This window comes from Salvelinus namaycush, chromosome 37, assembly GCF_016432855.1.
Source record: "Salvelinus namaycush isolate Seneca chromosome 37, SaNama_1.0, whole genome shotgun sequence".
In the NCBI taxonomy this organism is placed as follows: Eukaryota; Metazoa; Chordata; class Actinopteri; order Salmoniformes; family Salmonidae; genus Salvelinus; species Salvelinus namaycush.
This window is the reverse complement of record NC_052343.1, coordinates 15,803,134-15,821,011: the sequence shown is the minus strand read 5'-3', so window position 1 is coordinate 15,821,011 and position 17,878 is coordinate 15,803,134. Positions and strand designations below refer to the sequence as shown.

The following is a 17,878-nucleotide window of genomic DNA, read 5'->3' as shown; positions in this document are numbered from 1 at the left end:
TTAGCCAACTCCACTAAGTCATTCTCTTCCCTCTGCCCTTGTGACTTCACTCTGAAAGTTCCCACATTTTGGGATAGGAAGCAGTATTGCACAAACTCTGTATGGCCAACAAGACCTAGGATGACAAATGCCTATCAAATTGCATCTATTCACACCTGAGAGAGAGTTAGTCAGGATAGAGCAAAGAGATGAATGATCAGATTGGAATCCAGCCACAGTAGTCTGGGGTCAATAGCAGGACATCTCCAGCTTAATAGAATAATGCTTAAAATACTCCATTCTAAATGGAATCCAAATTCATTTTCAAGTCTGTCCTCAGCAGGGAACTTGTTTTGTTGTTATTACACAAGTAGAATGGGAAGAGGTTTTATTTCACTTGTGGTAACAAAATGCTCAACTCCATTACAAAGCAAGTTACAATGTAACATGTTAAAATACAGTGTTATCATTGAGTTATTACAGTGTTACTACACTGGCATAAGAATAACGTAATTAGGCAATGTGACACATAATATATGATATTAAATATAGCAAGTTCTGTACCATGTATATGGATTTCTATGACTGGCTATTATGGTGGAGCAGAGAAGCAGACAGTGGAGACAGGCAGTTCAGTCAGTTGAGCCCTGGGGTCTGTCTGCTCCTGGGAGGTATGATGACAACCACAGCACTCAGCGATTAGATACAGTTAGCACCAGTGTCACCACATACTTCACTGCCTGGATGACCTCGGAACAGCAGTGCACATTCAGTTGCTCTTGATTTCTTTGACAGTTTTTTATTCTAAGTAGTATCGTTCATTAGCATTCTTGTTGTGTACAGAATCACAAAGGTCAAATAAACATATTTTTAAGAAATTCAATTGTTTATTATTTTTTGTGGACAAAGACTGTGTTGCTCTTTGTTTATGCTTCATAAAATATAATCAATTTATTCATATAATAGCTGTAAATACACAAACACAAAGCAACAACAGCACTCATACCTAACGCAACAGTCAAACTCAACGGTTAACCGCTGTCATTCACACAACCACCGTTCATACAGTGAAATTGAAGGCAAGGACAGCAACTCAAACCCAGAAGTAACAGTCCTACATACATTAATTATCATGTATACTTTCTTCCAAAGTCTAGTACCTTTTTGCTTTTCCAGTCTGGTATAACAATGTTGTAAATTGGTTCTTCTTCCTCCTTTACCACAACTCTGAAACCCCTCCCCTTTCACTCATGGGCAGACACAGTCACACTCATTTTAACAGCAGTTGAAATTCTGTACTGAGAGGCAGTAAGAGTGTGTGTGTGTGTGAGTGTGTGTGTAGAGAGACAGTGCTGGACAGGTTACTCATCTATATGCCTCAGCACTCACACATCCTCAAATCATCTCACACCTTGATGTGCAGCAGAACCTGTTTGCGATATGGGTTGAAATCGTCTGGAACAGTGTCTAATAAACAACAGATACATGAAGCAGAACATACAAGTAAATTAGTTCACTAGCATTATGTTGTTCAATACAAGTATCGTTAGTGGTTAGTAGCAATGTGAAGAACGGAGTCTTACCGTTGCAGCGGTAGCGCAGGTTGGACCAGATGATGTTCTCTTGGGAGAAACAGAAGACCCCCAGTCGTCCGCCTCTCATGGTAGTGTCAATCACCACGCCAGAGTCAGCCACAATCTCCGTCCCCTCATATAACTTCACCCTGCCACAGAGCACGGGACAATGCACAAATCAGGGGACTTTTAAATTCCCTTGTCATTTCTAGTCATTTTCCCTTTGGTAATTATAAAAATGAAAGTCATCCTATAACTTCACACTGTCCTTATTTATACCACTGTCACATACCCATAACGTGATTGTTGTGGGTAGCTGTAGTAGTTGGCATATGGTCATATAAGAGATTAGTCAAATGAAGTGCCACCAAACTAAAACCCAGTGGCAAGTAACCACAGAACTCAAAATGGGTTATTTGGATGAACAGAGACAGAGAGAGCAGGCCCAACCCCTGTCCCAGTCGTTGCCTGAGTGAGTGCAGTGCATCGCTGCGGTGCTCCATTGACTCCTCTGCACAGCATACAAAGCAGGTGTCTTTCTGTTTGGGTCTGAATAGGGCCTCCCTGCCTCTAAAAAACAAGTCTCTCTCTCGCTCCACTCTCCCCTCACTGCACCCCACTGGAGAGACCCCCCCTCCCTACACAACCTCCTCAAACTCCACCCCCCAACTCTCCTTTTCTCTGGCAACTTTTTTCCGAATGGGCAGTGGCGTGTATTCATGAATGCCAAGGGAAGCTAGGCTTCCCCCAAAAAATGGACCAAGAAAAAAAACATACAAAATAATGTATATTTTGCCTCTCTGTGCTTCATACATTTCCTTCAATTCGCAACAGGCTGAATGTATCTCACCAGAGAAAGCATCTGATCTAACGTAACAGCGCCCCTCTGTCTCAGTATGTATAGCGTATCTATCTGACGCTGTCTGGTCAGAAAGAGTATGAAATTGTTGCTGCCCGTAGCATTGAATGCAAGGGAAGCTAGCGAGCATTTGGTCTCCATTGATTAGAAATAAAAAATAATAATAGCCAATCAGTGTTGAGCTAAACTGAGTGAGCTCAGCTCTGAATGGTCCTGGAGCACCAAAAAAAAGTGTCAAGGGAAGCCAGTTTAGATTTGGCTTCAGACTAATCACATCACAAGCCAAACATCATTATTGGCAGAAGAAAATGTGAATTGTTGCATCTCATTGTGTTGTTGTCTTCCGGGGGCTAGCTTGCTAAAATCGTCCCTTTCCTAAAATTAGCAATGGATGGAGATAGGGATTTGGACTTGTAGTTTTACTTAATTCTCCATGCTGGCCAATGATTATAACGGCGATTCTGATCTAACCATAAATTCATACATTGTGCCCCTGGACGTTAACAAGTAGCTAGATGTAGTATGCTGGCCTGGTGCATCGTTGCCCATGAAAGGTAGTAAGGCTAAATGGCAAGGAAAACAAAAAGTGTGTATTGTATGACAGAGTCATAGGCCGTTTAGGCAACATGAAAGTGGAGGATGACATTGGCGTTTCTCTACAAGTAGGGTGAGTCAACAAGTTTTTTCTACTTGTACGCATGCAAACACACACAAATATACACACACACACACAGAAATCAGTTCCATGGACAGCCACATCATATTTAGCTTACGTTGATTGGACTAAATCGTTTTTGGTATCTTTTAGTTGTCACTCTATTAGACTAATCAGAGGTGATTTGATGATGTTGAAATGTTGAAGTTGAAATGGTGCTGGAATAGTGGAGGCAGCTCCTGTTTTCTTTATGACTTGCGGTAACTCTCAGTGGTTCTAAATCAATAGTTGTTTAGTGGTCCAAAAATGTCTGAAACATTACCTTGCTTGACCATGCTGTAGGTCATGTAACTGTTTGTTTTATGCAATATGTTTTGTGGACTTCACCGGACAGATGTTGCTCTCCGGTTTTGTGATGAAACAAATATGTAGTTGAATTTATTCTGCCGCTGTGTCTTCTTATTGTCTCGGCCCTAGGCCTATATATCACGGTGTCAAGGCAGGTTATAGAGCAAATAAAGCAATTATCACAACATAATATGTCTTTTTGTTCTGGCTTGGCTTCCCCAGTGATTTTACCTACACATCGCTACTGATAATGGGCCAGAGATGTGAGGGTTTGGAGAGATGCTCAAACGCAGGTGTTGGTTCAAATGAATGTGTCTTTTGAAAATGTCTTGCTGATGCTTTGTTGAGCACAATGTGGTATTTATGCCACGCAATAAATCTGGTTTATTAAACTATTTGCATAAGCAAAATGTTCCTCGAACATGACGTCTGATTCAAGATATTCTCTTTCACTCTTAGAATTTGACAATCTGCTTGAGATTTTTCCTTATTCTGCTATGTTACTCTCAGTGCCTCTAGTCAGACTCCCTCACACTTGTTTATCTTTCTGTTTATTTCTGTGACTTTGATACTCTCCCTGCTCTCTCCCTCTCTCGCTTTTCCCCCCCTTCTCTCTCTCAGACCCCCCACTCTACAGTAGTTTCCTCTGGATCTGCATATGAACAGGCACTCAGAAAATTCTTGCCAAGGATTTGGTTGACATGGCAACAGGGACAATAGAGGGCCAGGGGGCCGGTCTCTCTGTAAAAGTCACAAAGAGGTTTAGGAGGGAAAAAATATGGAGTATAAATTGGTGAATAGCCACCAAGTCCACCAAACTGCCACCAGCCATCTTTCTTTTCCTTTTTTAATCATCCAAGCCAAGCCAAGGCAGTGTAAACTCCCTCTAGTGGTCAACAGTGGTCACACACAGCTGTGTACCACAACTGTGTCCTGTCCAGTGAGGATGAACTCAGCTTCAAGTGCAAACCCATCGAACCCATCTGCCCCCGAGTAAGTAAAAAACTATGGAATTCTGATACATAGTTAAGCAGGTACTAAATGACTTTGCCAATAAAACAGTTACTGAACATCGGCTACAAATAGAAAGTAGTAGATTAAAATAAAATAAAAATAATAAAGAACTAAGAGAGAATGAGGGGTGTGGCCTACCTGATGTATCCCACCTGGGGCCTGTGGCTGAGCTGCCAGCGGTAAGATGTCTTGTCTCTCCAGCCAACGTTCCGTGGGTCCGACCACAGCAGCTTCACCTCCTCGTTGGTGTCCCCTGTGTGCCACAGGGCGTTACGCAGGTACTCACCAGGCCCTGTACGGGACTTCACTGCCTGTAGGGGAACGAGAGAGAGAGAGAGAGAGTTTGTTGTATATTCTGAACCCTGTAGTAGATTGTTTTATATTTGACTGGATAACTATCAAAGGTTTTTACAATGCCACCACAACATGCTTTGTTGTACTTATATCCAACAGCAGAGTCTGTCTGAAGGTGATTCTCAGGAAGTGTTCCGATTCAGCCAAGGTTCTTATCAGTAGCACCACCTATAGGCTGCTGTGTTTGTGTCCCATCACTCACTTTGAGCTGCAGGCCAGGTTGGGCCACGGCCCTGAAGGGTGTCGACTGCCAGTAGGTCTGCTCTGTCTGTTTCCACATCACCACGTAGAAGGAAGAGGAGTCCTGGTAGCCGAAGATGAAGCCTGCATAGTCGTCGTCCGTCACCGTGTTGATGTGGAAGGTGCCCTCAAAGTCCACCCCGTTGAACGCTGTGTAGCCTGGGGGAGGTTATTACGTTGAGTCAGGTCAATTCAGTTCATTGGAATTTAAAAATTTATATATTTCTTTCCAGCACCTTTTCAATACACTGCTATAATGAAATCACTGTGTAGGCCTAAATAGGAGCAATTATATTTAGAGTACATACATCACAGGACTAGGACAAGAAGTAACAAACAACATAACCCATAACATCAACTTACCCACAGCTAAACCAGGATCACTGTTCATGGTCTGAACTATTTCCATGCCCTGCAATAAAAGAGGACTCGCTAAAATCAGAATCTGTATCCACAATGAATCACACACCTAATTTTTGAGTATTCCATAAGAACTTGACAAATATGCACAATGCAATATTTTATTTATTTTTATTTCACCTTTATTTAACCAGGTAGGCAAATTGAGAACACGTTCTCATTTACAATTGCGACCTGGCCAAGATAAAGCAAAGCAGTTCGATACATACAACAACACATAGTTACACATGGAGTAGAACAAACATACAGTCAATAATACAGTGAAAAAATAAGTCTATATACAATGTGAGCAAGTGAGGTGAGATAAGGGAGGTGAAGGCAAACAAAATATATATAAAAATAAATAAAAATATAAAAAGGCCATGGTGGCGAAGTAAATACAATATAGCAAGTAAAAAAAACACTGGAATGGTTGGTTTGCAGTGGAAGAAAGTGCAAAGTAGAGATAGAAATAATGGGGTGCAAAGGAGCAAAAATAAATAAATGAATACAGTAGGTAAAGAGGTAGTTGTTTGGGCTAAATTATAGATGGGCTATGTACAGGTGCAGTAATCTATGAGCTGCTCTGACAGCTGGTGCTTAAAGCTAGTGAGGGAGATAAGTGTTTCCAATTTCAAAGATTTTTGTAGTTCGTTCCAGTCATTGGCAGCAGAGAACTGGAAGGAGAGGCGGCCAAAGGAAGAATTGGTTTTGGGGGTGACCAGAGAGATATACCTGCTGGAGCGCGTGCTACAGGTAGGTGCTGCTATGGTGACCAGCGAGCTGAGATAAGGGGGGACTTTACCTAGCAGGGTCTTGTAGATGACCTGGAGCCAGTGGGTTTGGCGACGAGTATGAAGCGAGGGCCAGCCAACGAGAGTGTACAGGTCGCAGTGGTGGGTAGTGTAAGGGGCTTTGGTGACAAAACGGATGGCACTGTGATAGACTGCATCCAATTTATTGAGTAGGGTATTGGAGGCTATTTTGTAAATGACATCACCGAAGTCGAGGATTGGTAGGATGGTCAGTTTTACAAGGGTATGTTTGGCAGCATGAGTGAAGGATGCTTTGTTGCGGAATAGGAAGCCAATTCTAGATTTAACTTTGGATTGGAGATGTTTGATGTGAGTCTGGAAGGAGAGTTTACAGTCTAACCAGACACCTAGGTATTTGTAGTTGTCCACATATTCTAAGTCAAAGCCGTCTAGAGTAGTGATGTTGGACAGGCGGGCAGGTGCAGGCAGCGATCGGTTGAAGAGCATGCATTTAGTTTTACTTGTATTTAAGAGCAATTGGAGGCCACGGAAGGAGAGTTGTATGGCATTGAAGCTCGCCTGGAGGGTTGTTAACACAGTGTCAAAAGAAGGGCCAGAAGTATACAGAATAGTGTCGTCTGCGTAGAGGTGGATCAGAGACTCACCAGCAGCAAGAGCGACATCATTGATGTATACAGAGAAGAGAGTCGGTCCAAGAATTGAACCCTGTGGCACCCCCATAGAGACTGCCAGAGGCCCGGACAACAGACCCTCCGATTTGACACACTGAACTCGATCAGAGAAGTAGTTGGTGAACCAGGCGAGGCAATCATTAGAGAAACCAAGGCTGTCGAGTCTGCCGATGAGGATGTGGTGATTGACAGAGTCAAAAGCCTTGGCCAGGTCAATGAATACGGCTGCACAGTATTGTTTTCTATCGATGGCGGTTAAGATATCGTTTATGACCTTGAGCGTGGCTGAGGTGCACCCATGACCAGCTCTGAAACCAGATTGCATAGCGGAGAAGGTATGGTGGGATTCGAAATGGTCGGTAATCTGTTTGTTAACTTGGCTTTCGAAGACCTTAGAAAGGCAGGGTAGGATAGATATGGGTCTGTAGCTGTTTGGGTCAAGAGTGTCCCCCCCTTTGAAGAGGGGGACAACCGCAGCTGCTTTCCAATCTTTGGGAATCTCAGACGACACGAAAGAGAGGTTGAAAAGGCTAGTAATAGGGGTGGCAACAATTTCAGCAGATAGTTTTAGAAAGAAAGGGTCCAGATTATCTAGCCCGGCTGATTTGTAAGGGTCCAGATTTTGCAGCTCTTTCAGAACATCAGCTGACTGTATTTGGGAGAAAGAGAAATGGGGAAGGCTTGGGCGAGTTGCTGTGGGGGGTGCAGTGCTGTTGACCGGGGTAGGGGTAGCCAGGTGGAAAGCATGACCAGCCGTAGAAAAATGCTTATTGAAATTCTCAATTATAGTGGATTTGTCGGTGGTGACAGTGTTTCCTATCTTCAGTGCAGTTGGAAGCTGGGAGGAGGTGTTCTTATTCTCCATGGACTTTAGTGTCCCAGAACTTTTTTGAGTTTGTGTTGCAGGAAGCAAATTTCTGCTTGAAAAAGCTAGCCTTGGCTTTTCTAACTGCCTGTGTATATTGGTTCCTAGCTTCCCTGAAAAGTTGCATATCACGGGGGCTGTTCGATGCTAATGCAGAACGCCATAGGATGTTTTTCTGTTGGTTAAGGGCAGTCAGGTCAGGAGAGAACCAAGGGCTATATCTGTTCCTGGTTCTAAATTTCTTGAATGGGGCATGCTTATTCAAGATGGTGAGGAAGGCATTTAAAAAAAATATCCAGGCATCCTCTACTGACGGGATAAGATCAATATCCTTCCAGGATACCTCGGCCAGGTCGATTAGAAAGGCCTGCTCGCTGAAGTGTTTCAGGGAGCGTTTGACAGTGATGAGTGGAGGTCGTTTGACCGCTGACCCATTACGGATGCAGGCAATGAGGCAGTGATCGCTGAGATCTTGGTTGAAAACAGCAGAGGTATTTGGAGGGCAAGTTGGTTAGGATGATATCTATGAGGGTACCCGTGTTTACGGAATTGGGGTGGTACCTGGTAGGTTCATTGATAATTTGTGTGAGATTGAGGGCATCAAGCTTAGATTGTAGGATGGCTGGGGTGTTAAGCATGTTCCAATTTAGGTCGCCTAGCAGCACGAGCTCTGAAGATAGATGGGGGGCAATCAGTTCACATATGGTGTCCAGAGCACAGCTGGGGGCAGAGGGTGGTCTATAGCAGGCGGCAACGGTGAGAGACTTGTTTTTAGAGAGGTGGATTTTTAAAAGTAGAAGTTCAAATTGTTTGGGAACAGACCTGGATAGTAAAACAGAACTCTGCAGGCAATCTTTGCAGTAGATTGCAACACCGCCCCTTTGGCCGTTCTATCTTGTCTGAAAATGTTGTAATTAGGGATGAAAATGTCAGAATTTTTGGTGGTCTTCCTAAGCCAGGATTCAGACACGGTTAAAACATCCGGGTTGGCAGAGTGTGCTAAAGCAGTGAACAAAACAAACTTAGGGAGGAGGCTTCTAATGTTAACATGCATGAAACCAAGGCTATTACGGTTACAGAAGTCATCAAAAGAGAGCGCCTGGGGAATAGGAGTGGAGCTAGGTACTGCAGGGCCTGGGTTCACCTCTACATCACCAGAGGAACAGAGGAGTAGGATAAGGGTACGGCTAAAAGCTATGAGAATTGGTCGTCTAGAACATCTAGAACAGAGAGTAAAAGGAAGTTTCTGGGGGCGATAAAATAGCTTCAAGGAATAATGTACAGACAAAGGTATGGCAGGATGTGAATACAGTGGAGGTAAACCTAGGTATTGAGTGATGATGAGAGAGATATTGTCTCTAGAAACATAATTGAAACCAGGTGATGTCATCGCATATGTGGGTGGTGGAACTGAAAGGTTGGATATGGTATAGTGAACAGGGCTAGAGGCTCTACAGTGAAATAAGCCAATAAACACTAAACAGAACAGCAATGGACAAGGCATATTTACATTAAGGAGAGGCATGCTTAATCGAGTGATCATAAGGGTCCAGTGAGTAGAGGTTGGTTGGGGTCACGGCGATCCAGACAGCTGGCCGGGTAGATGGCTATCGGTAGCAAGATAGCATAGGATGGAAGTCTATTTTTTTTAGACACCTCGTGCGTTTCCGTCGGTAGATTAGTGGGGTTCCGTGTAGTAGAGGGGATCAATCCAATTGGCAAAATAGATAGTGACCCAAGAAAAATTGTCCGATATACTTATTCAGATAGCAGCCGATAAGACAGCTAACGATTAGCGGGCCCCAGATGAGCGTTCAGGTAACGTTGCGACGGAGGTGCCAGTTGGATAACTCCCTCGGGCAGATAATGTCGGCAGTCAGTCGTGAAGGCCCGATGGGGCTCCGCATCTGCAGCAACAACAACAACAAAAAAACAGGTCCGGATAGGTGACTGTAGCCCAGGAATGGCTGATGGAACTCCTCAGCTGGCTAGCTTCGGAATAATTTAAGTTTGCTCCGGGATCGACGTAAGCCAATAGTCACACGGTTTGCAGCTAGCTAGCTGCGAAATCAAGGTGCAAACGTCCAGAGCCTGCGGCTGAAATCCGGGGACACTGAGAAAAATAGGCCCGGTATGCTCCGGTCCGAGTCGCGTTGCACAAAAGTGCCGATAGATTATCGAGCTAAAGGAATAGCTGAAGACCACAAAACGTGGGCAGCTGAAACTCCAACGCTAGCCAGCAAACCGGCTAACTTCTGGGCAGCTTCAGATCAGCTACTGGCTAGCTTCTAGTTAGCTTCTGGGTAGCTTCCGGCTAGCTTCGGCCGGCTTCTGGTTAGCCTCTGGCTAGCTACCACTGTGGATTTTCAGATTTGAGGTAAATAATATTTTTTTTTGTAATTGGTGAGGCGGGTTGCAGGAAAGCTTTTGTAGTTGAGTTCTTGGATAATAAAATATATAAAGATATGCGAAGAAAGGTGTAAATATATATGTATACAGGACACGACAATACGAGGACAAAAAAGACGTCTGAACTGCTATGCCATCTTGGAACGAGATGAGACGAATATACCAGGCTTTAGACTGTAGTCAATGCACTAACATAGGCCAATTTATAATAACCATAATGGTGCTCCTTGTAAACTGATTTCAGAGTAGGAGGATAACCTTAAAGGGATATTTCAGCCTACGATCAAAGTTGTTCATGTGTTGAGCCAAAGAGGTCAAGGGTCACCTGATTGAGCACCACCCAATTGGGATCGATCTGGGCATCACCCTCTGGATCCAGAATGACTGTCTGATAGGCTCTGAAGTCTGTCAGTGTGACCTCTGAACTCTCAGGGCACACATCAATCAGATCCCAGACTGAATCGTTGTCAAAGTCGTTCTCACACACATCGCCCACCCCGTTACCTGGGAGAGGAGAGGGAGATGGCCGTATTAAGACAGAGGGGCACTTTTGAAGCATTTAGCAATGCAGAAGTTTTTAAAAAGCTACAACTTGAACAGTGAACCTATCCCTTTAACGGTTGGTTACTGTTAAAGGGATAGGTCACTGTTCAAGTTTTAATAATGGTTGGTTACTGTTAGAATCTTTCTGGTTGGGATTGGTGATAAGTCTGCAGTTGTCTTGTACGTCTGGGAATCCGTCATTGTCATCGTCATCGTCACAGTCATCCCCAATGCCATCGTTGTCCGAGTCCAGCTGGGAGCTGTTGGGATGGTCAGGGCAGTTGTCCCTGGAATCCTGGTGACCGTCCCCATCCCTAGAACACACATAGACACATTGTAATTCAGTTCAACTCAAAGGATGGGATTTCATTCAAGACGTGCTCTAGCGCAGTGCGCTAGACAACCAACAATGCGCCTTAGGCATTTTAAACAACGTTCATGGAGATCACATTCATGGTAAATGCTGCGCATGTCGGCTCAATCGTACATTACCTTTAAAAATCAGGTATAGTGTGCCTTGCATTGAATCCTGGCCCAAGTCATGTTATGTTCCCTAATTTTGTTTGTATTGAAATAGTTAGCGTTTTTTTGATCACCTAGAAAACCACCATCCGGAAGGTCTAACAACTGCAGCACAAAAACAAGCCCCAGCAGGTGTGTGTGTCTACTTGTAAATCCCAACAGGTGTAAAGTGACTGTGTGTTTTTGAGAATATGAGCGCAGCAGGTGTATGTATGTGTGTGTTAGCCACAGCAGGTGTAGCGCTGTGTGACACCTGTAGCAGTGTGAGTGCAATGTGTATGTGTTTGTGTGTAGGCGGGCGGGCGTGCGTGCATGTTGAAGTCAGAGACTCACGTGTCCTGGTCAGTGTCACACACATCCCCCACCAGGTCATTGTCAATGTCCGTCTAGGGGGAGAGGGTCAGAATAAACCAAAGACAAGACAAATGAGCAGCCTAAACCCTGTTTCAGCCAAGAGTGGCTGAATATCTTCTGTAGATCCACATTTTGGGAGTTGGGGGTGTGTGAAGGTTATTTTACCTGCATGGGGTTGCTGATCTCAGGGCAGCTGTCGCAGGCGTCTCCTACCCCGTCTCCATCCCTGTCTGTCTGCATGGGGTTGGGGACTCTGGGGCAGTTGTCTAGCACGTTGGGGATACCTGAACACCAGGGTAAGACAGGGGGGCGACATGAGGGCCATCACCTAGTTGCAATGAGTGTAATGCCAACTTCAACTGCGGCCCACAAAGTTGTCTCCCAGACATCTTGCCGTTTATGTGTGAGTGAGTGTGTGACTGAAAGTGTGAGTGTGTGCGCACGCGCCTGTGTGAATACACACCATCTCCATCTATGTCATTGTCACAGGCGTCTCCTTGCCCGTTGCTGTCCGTATCCCTCTGGTCAATGTTAGGGACATTGGGACAGTTGTCACAGGCATCACCAAAAGAGTCTGTGTCTGAGTTCTGCTGATCTTTGTTGGGTTCTAGTCGACAGTTATCCTGCAAAATATAACAGTTATGGTCATGAGAAAAAATTTGAAACAATGACTTACAATCATACACATACACCCAGATACAATTATCACAGAGGGTCTGAGATGGAAACACACACACCTCCACATTCTTGATGCCGTCCCCATCTGCGTCCTCGTCACACTGGTCTCCGATGCCATCGTTGTCTGCATCCTCCTGGCCTGAGTTGGGTGTGTAAACACAGTTGTCCTGTTTACAGTGCTTGTCATTGTCCATACAGGGCAGAGAGCGGTCTGGGTATCCATCAATGTCTGTGTCTGTGCCACAAGTGTTCCCGTTACCGGCCCAGCCAATGTTGCACTGGAGAATGGAAGAAAGGAGAGCATTTTCAACCAAACCTAAAGTACATCTATAAAGTAGTATACCGAGGCTGGCAGTATAGGGTAGTGTGGCTCCTCTGTTCCTGTCCAGGAGGGCAAAGGTAGTAAAAGACCACTGTTGCTTACCGCACAGGACACCTCTCCGTTCCGCTCTATGATGCAGTGGGCGTTGGCATCACAGGGGTTAAAGCTGAGTGTGGCACAGGACCTACGGGGCACGCAGCCCACTGTCTGGTTCCCCAGGTAACCCACCTTACAGCCACCACACCTGAACGAGCCCTGGGGGGGGGGGGGGGGGGGGGGAAGAAGAGAGAGAGAGAGAGAGAGAGAGAGAGAGAGAGAGAGAGAGGGAGAGAGAGGGAGAGAGAGAGGGAGAGAAGGAGAGAAGGAGAGGTTGGGGGTGAGAGAGGAGCAAGGGAGAGAGAACAGCTTTACTACAGAGCGGCTCTACAGTACTCTCACATGATCACAAGAGAGCGATGTCTCGTTTGTGAAGATTTGACGCTGTACATACATTGTAATAAACACATTTGAAAAGGGTTTCTACTTACGATGGTGTTGGTACACATGGAGTGGGGCACACAGGCGTTGGCAACTTCAATACACTCATCGATGTCTGCACACTCCTGTAGACAAAACCACAGCAAGGTGTGTGAGGAAGAAATAGGACAATAGGGAATTATGGATTATGACAGTAAGGAAAAAAGTGATAGTGTGTGTGTTTGTGTGTGTACCTGCTTGTGGTGGTTGGCGTACTCCAGTCCGACCCCAAAGAGGGGTGGGCCCCAGAGACCAGGGGGGCAGAGTTCACAGCTGAAACCCTTCACTGTGTTTATACACGCACCTGGAGAGTAGCAGGGCTGGGCTATGGAACACTGAGACAAGTTAGAGAGACAGAGAATAGAAATAGAGAGAGAACAGAGAGAGTGGGGGAGTCGAGAGAGAAATAGACAGAGATAAGTGGTACAGTAGGGGCTCTTTGAAATAAGAGCCGTGCTGAGTACTTGAAGTGACTCTGTCTATTTTGACAACAGCTCAGCTGTCACCCTAAAAGCCTTGTCAATTCACATTTCATTCAACTGTGAGCTTGAGGCAGTGTAAAAAACACCATTTAAAACCCAGCCAGGCTAATTTCCATTTCCTGTCTGTTATTGTGTCATACCTCGTCAATGTCTTGGCAGTGGGTTCCGTTGCCCGTCAGGCCCTCCGGGCAGGGACCACAGTGGTACCCTGGGTAGTCAAAGGTCTCCATGCAGGACAGGCCCTTAAAACAGGGGTTGGGGGAGCAGCGGGAACGAGGGTCGTGGAAGCCTGGAGGTCAACATACCGTTGGTTTAGGTTTTGTATTTAAGAGCAAGACAAGAACAGGGAACATGAGATGGGTCAAATTTTTCAGTACACAGTTTTTTTTCCCATGGCTGTTCACTCACCACACACTTGGCACTCCAGAATGGTGTTCCTAATCAGGGACATCTCCTTCACCTGGAGACATCAATGAAAATGCACAATCACATACAGTATGCAGACACACATACATGCTGCATGCATACACTTGTAGAAACACACACACACACACACACACACACACACACACACACACAACCAACCTGCTCTCTGATGTCCTCTCGCAGCTCTCCTAGGATCTGGTTAAAGATGATCAGCTGACCAATCAGAGCCTTTGTGTGGTCTCCTGACATACAATACCCACAGAATGCCCAATCATTGTCAAGTAAAGCCAACACACATTGCCATAAGACATTGATTTCACTGCATACTTGAAAAGAGACATTTGGATACACTCACCTAGAATGGAGTTCACTTCTGCAGTCGCACCGACTGTAAGAAGAGGAAAATGACTTTTGGTTGAAACATGTTCCGGATACACATCTGATTAACCATTTTCATAACAGACTTCATCTTGGAAAGTCATATAGTGATTTTGGACACACCTGTGCTGTAGACTGATGAATCCCCCTGGAATGGACAGTCTGTCAGGGTACCTGCTTTGGCCACACTGCCCCCTAGCGCCATTTTGAGGGACTCCACAGCACCCTGTAATGGGAGAAGCTTGGATCACACCATGCTGTGGTTGAAGCTGCTATGATATGATATGATTAGATATGACAGCTGTTGCTATGGTTAAAGGTAGTCAAAGAGGACCACCTCTCAATTAAAAGTTGCCTCCACTCCTCGTCTGCTCCACTTCATCTACACTGATGTGAAAGACCTTGACAGGTGAAAGCTAATTTCCAGTAGGCATCCACCATATTGCTTCACCCTGTGTTTTAAATAACTGCAGATTGAGGATAGGAGACGAGGAGAGCAAGCCACGTTGGGCTATTGAGATGAAGCCCTGGCCCCTAGCTAAAGGGGCATGGGATTTACTTGGGACTTAGTGTCAGACTCAGTGGTCCTTGTCACCTGTAGCCTTGCGTAGGCCTTGAAGCCATTACGAATCTCCACCTTCTCCGCGGGGAGAGGTACCAATGGAGGGAGGCCCTGGCTGGAGTCAGCCAATCGACAATTGACGTAGAGCTCCAGGTGTAGGTTGTCTCTGCGCAGGCCTCCGATCCGGAGAATAATGGAGTGTGTGCGACCATCAGCCAGGTTTGTGCTCTGGAGGTTCACTGTGTGAATTCTGCCATCCTCCCTCACGTAACGCACCAAAGCTACGAGAGAGGGTAATACGAGAGAGGGTAATACGAGAGAGGGTAACAGGGAGAGAAAAACTAAAATTGAGGGATTTACTGAACAAGGAAAGGTAACTAATAACAGCAAAAGAAGAACAAGGAGAGAAAAGTCAAACGGATACAAAAAAGGGGGATGGAAAAAGGGAAACTTGATGGACAGATTGATATTCATGTGAACACTTTTAAATACTAAAGGTGGTTTGAGACTGAGTTAGTTGTATGCTCCGTCACAGAGAAACTGGGAAATTGTTAATTATGTTTTAGTCAGTGGGTGAGAGTGACAGTATCTAAGTACCTTTGTTGATCTTTCCCATGATGGCCAGCTCCAGATACTTCTTGTTCTCCTCTTTGCTGTAGATGCCCAGCAGCACCCCTCCCATCTTGGGAGGCAGGCGGAATGTGGACACGATGTAGATGTCACTGAGCACACTCATGGCACCTGTCACCTTCTCCACCGCAGACACACTGGTCTTGGAGTCCAGGGTTAGCATGTCAATGACTGGAGAGGGGGTGGGGAGAGAGAGATAATGAAGGAGAGAATGACAGAGATTGATAATGAAGAAGAGAGAGGGTATCTACCATTTTCCCTGATCAAAGGCTCTCATCCAGTCCCATGATGATGCTTCACCTTTGACCCTTGCCCAGGTATATGAGGACAACTGTTGAGTGACTAGTTGACATCTCTGAAGCAACATCCAAATTACAAAAGCAAATCTGACTCTTATTAGAACCACATCCCTTATGAAGACTTCTTAAGAAACAAGTTTTACAAGTTATTATTTGATTTCACAAAAAAATAGTCCCAATCTACAGTTTACATGTCCGTTTAATAGGCAGATAGTACAGTGTTATAACATTGTAGGTTCAAATACATAGCACATATCAACTATTTTCTTACACGTATTTTTCAATTTACTTTCTCTTCCTATGACTTTGAATTTCCCTCTGTCTTTGTCTTTCCTAGATTGTGCACCAATACAGAATTAATTTACTTCCATCAATTTTAGCAGTGGCATTCCTGAACATTATCACAGAGAACTTCATAGTGCCAAAAGTCAAAGCCCATGCTGACACATTGCTGGACATTAAAACCCAGGGGAAAACAAAAGAGAGAGGAATAAAAGGAGCAGGACTCCTGGCTGCTTTCTGGCTCTTAGTAAGAAGGCTTTCCCCTTCCTCCTTTTCTCTCTGCCTCCCTCTCTCTGCTATTATTTCTGACACATCCTCACCCGTTCACACACTGGTTTGGACAATGGGGTTTGGCAATGGTCAGGATTTCTGCCACAAGCAGGCTGTGAGCACTCAAGGGGGAAAGAGGGGAAAGTCAGCCAAGGAAGTCATAAAATAGTTGGCTTAGCACTTTCTCTGTTCCTGTCTATGTCAGAAAGAATACAAGTGGAGGAGACATGATCAGTTATGACATGTGGAAGGAAAAAACTGGTCATCTCAAAAAGAGAGAGAGGAAATATGAAATAGAAATAATATGACATATTATTTGTGTAAGAAATGGAAAATAAATAACATAATTAACCAGCAGTGAAACAAGCCCAACATAACCAAGATGAATGAGACAGATGATAGAAAGTAGCCTATAGAGATAAAACAGCACATTTCAAGCCATAAAGGTGAGAGACAAACGTTGCGCCCTGTGTGTGGTGTGTTTTACGCTCGAGTTAGAAATGGTTACAGGGCATTTCATTTTAAATATTACAGTTGTAACTAATATTTTCAGGATTATAATAACCATATCGAGTTTATGTGTCTATGGCAAAACAAAGTGAAGTCCAGACCAAAAATGCGAGCTTGTTTGAAATAACTGTCTGCATTCATTCATTTCGAAACACACTTCCCCTTAATTGAATTAGATGATTCACAAAATGCGCACTACTATGAGTTAGTTAGTATTATTTATTTTACCTTGCATATCTTGCTGATCCATTGGCTCACATGTTGCAACGAATAGAAATGTGGATAGAGCCAGAAAAGTTTGCACATCGCGCCTCGCACCCATGTCCCAATAAACGGTGTGTGAAAGTTGACAAGTCAACAGGAGTAAATAACTATCCACCGAGAGTCCAGTTTGATGTTGATGAATGGAGCTTAATTTCAAAGTGAACAAAAATAAGTCTGCAGGGTGAGTTGACCGCAGAATGTAGGTTTAAGAGCAGTTACAAATGTCGACTGGCTTCTTACGGGCGCGCTCCAGCCAAGTACCTAATCCGCGCAGAGTGGATGTGACAGTGAGCGAGGGAGTTCATTCGCCTGCTATGAACTGAGGCGTGCGGTGTTTCCAACTTTCTCAATTCTCATGTTATACAGACATAATATAGGCTGTGCCGGTAGTCTATATAGTAATTAATCTGATATAAAGTTATTTCCTTTGTTTAAGGTATAGCAGGGGTATTCAACTCTTACCCTATGGTGTCCGGAGCCTGCTGGTTTTCTGTTCTAGCTGATAATTAATTGCACCCACCTGGTGTCCCAGGTCTATATATGCCCCTGATTAGAAGGGAACAATGAATGAACGCAGGTAGAACTGGCTTCGAGGTCCAGAGTTGAGTTTGAGGGGCATATGGCCTTAAGTAAGCGATGTACTTCAAACATATCAGACCAGGGCATTAAGATAAAAAAGGGGAAGGAACGAAGAACA

General features: G+C 44.7%; 1 protein-coding gene across 1 annotated transcript; it reads right to left on the bottom strand.

The window, feature by feature from the left end:
- Positions 1–1,384: 1,384 nt before the first annotated feature.
- LOC120031295 (thrombospondin-3a-like) lies at positions 1,385–17,239 on the bottom strand. The gene is made up of 22 exons (XM_038976984.1): positions 17,146–17,239; positions 15,524–15,727; positions 14,960–15,207; positions 14,488–14,590; positions 14,342–14,374; positions 14,146–14,228; positions 13,969–14,020; positions 13,701–13,849; positions 13,273–13,413; positions 13,090–13,164; positions 12,665–12,817; positions 12,300–12,518; positions 12,026–12,185; positions 11,728–11,846; positions 11,542–11,594; positions 10,819–11,000; positions 10,469–10,647; positions 5,387–5,435; positions 4,986–5,182; positions 4,568–4,740; positions 1,563–1,702; positions 1,385–1,446 (listed from the first exon to the last, which is right to left on the bottom strand). The coding sequence occupies exons 1-22, from the start codon at positions 17,237–17,239 to the stop codon at positions 1,385–1,387; spliced, it is 2,868 nt and encodes a 955-aa protein (XP_038832912.1).
- Between the last annotated feature and the right edge of the window lie 639 nt (positions 17,240–17,878).

Coding starts and splice junctions, on each gene's coding strand:
- LOC120031295 (XM_038976984.1), bottom strand. CDS start 17,239: ATGGGTGCGAGGCGCGATGTGCAAACTTTTCTGGCTCTATCCACATTT. Junction 15,208..15,523: donor CATGGGAAAGATCAACAAAG/GTACTTAGATAC, acceptor CCTCTCTCGTAG/CTTTGGTGCGTTACGTGAGG. Junction 14,591..14,959: donor AGGCCTACGCAAGGCTACAG/GTGACAAGGACC, acceptor CTCCCATTACAG/GGTGCTGTGGAGTCCCTCAA.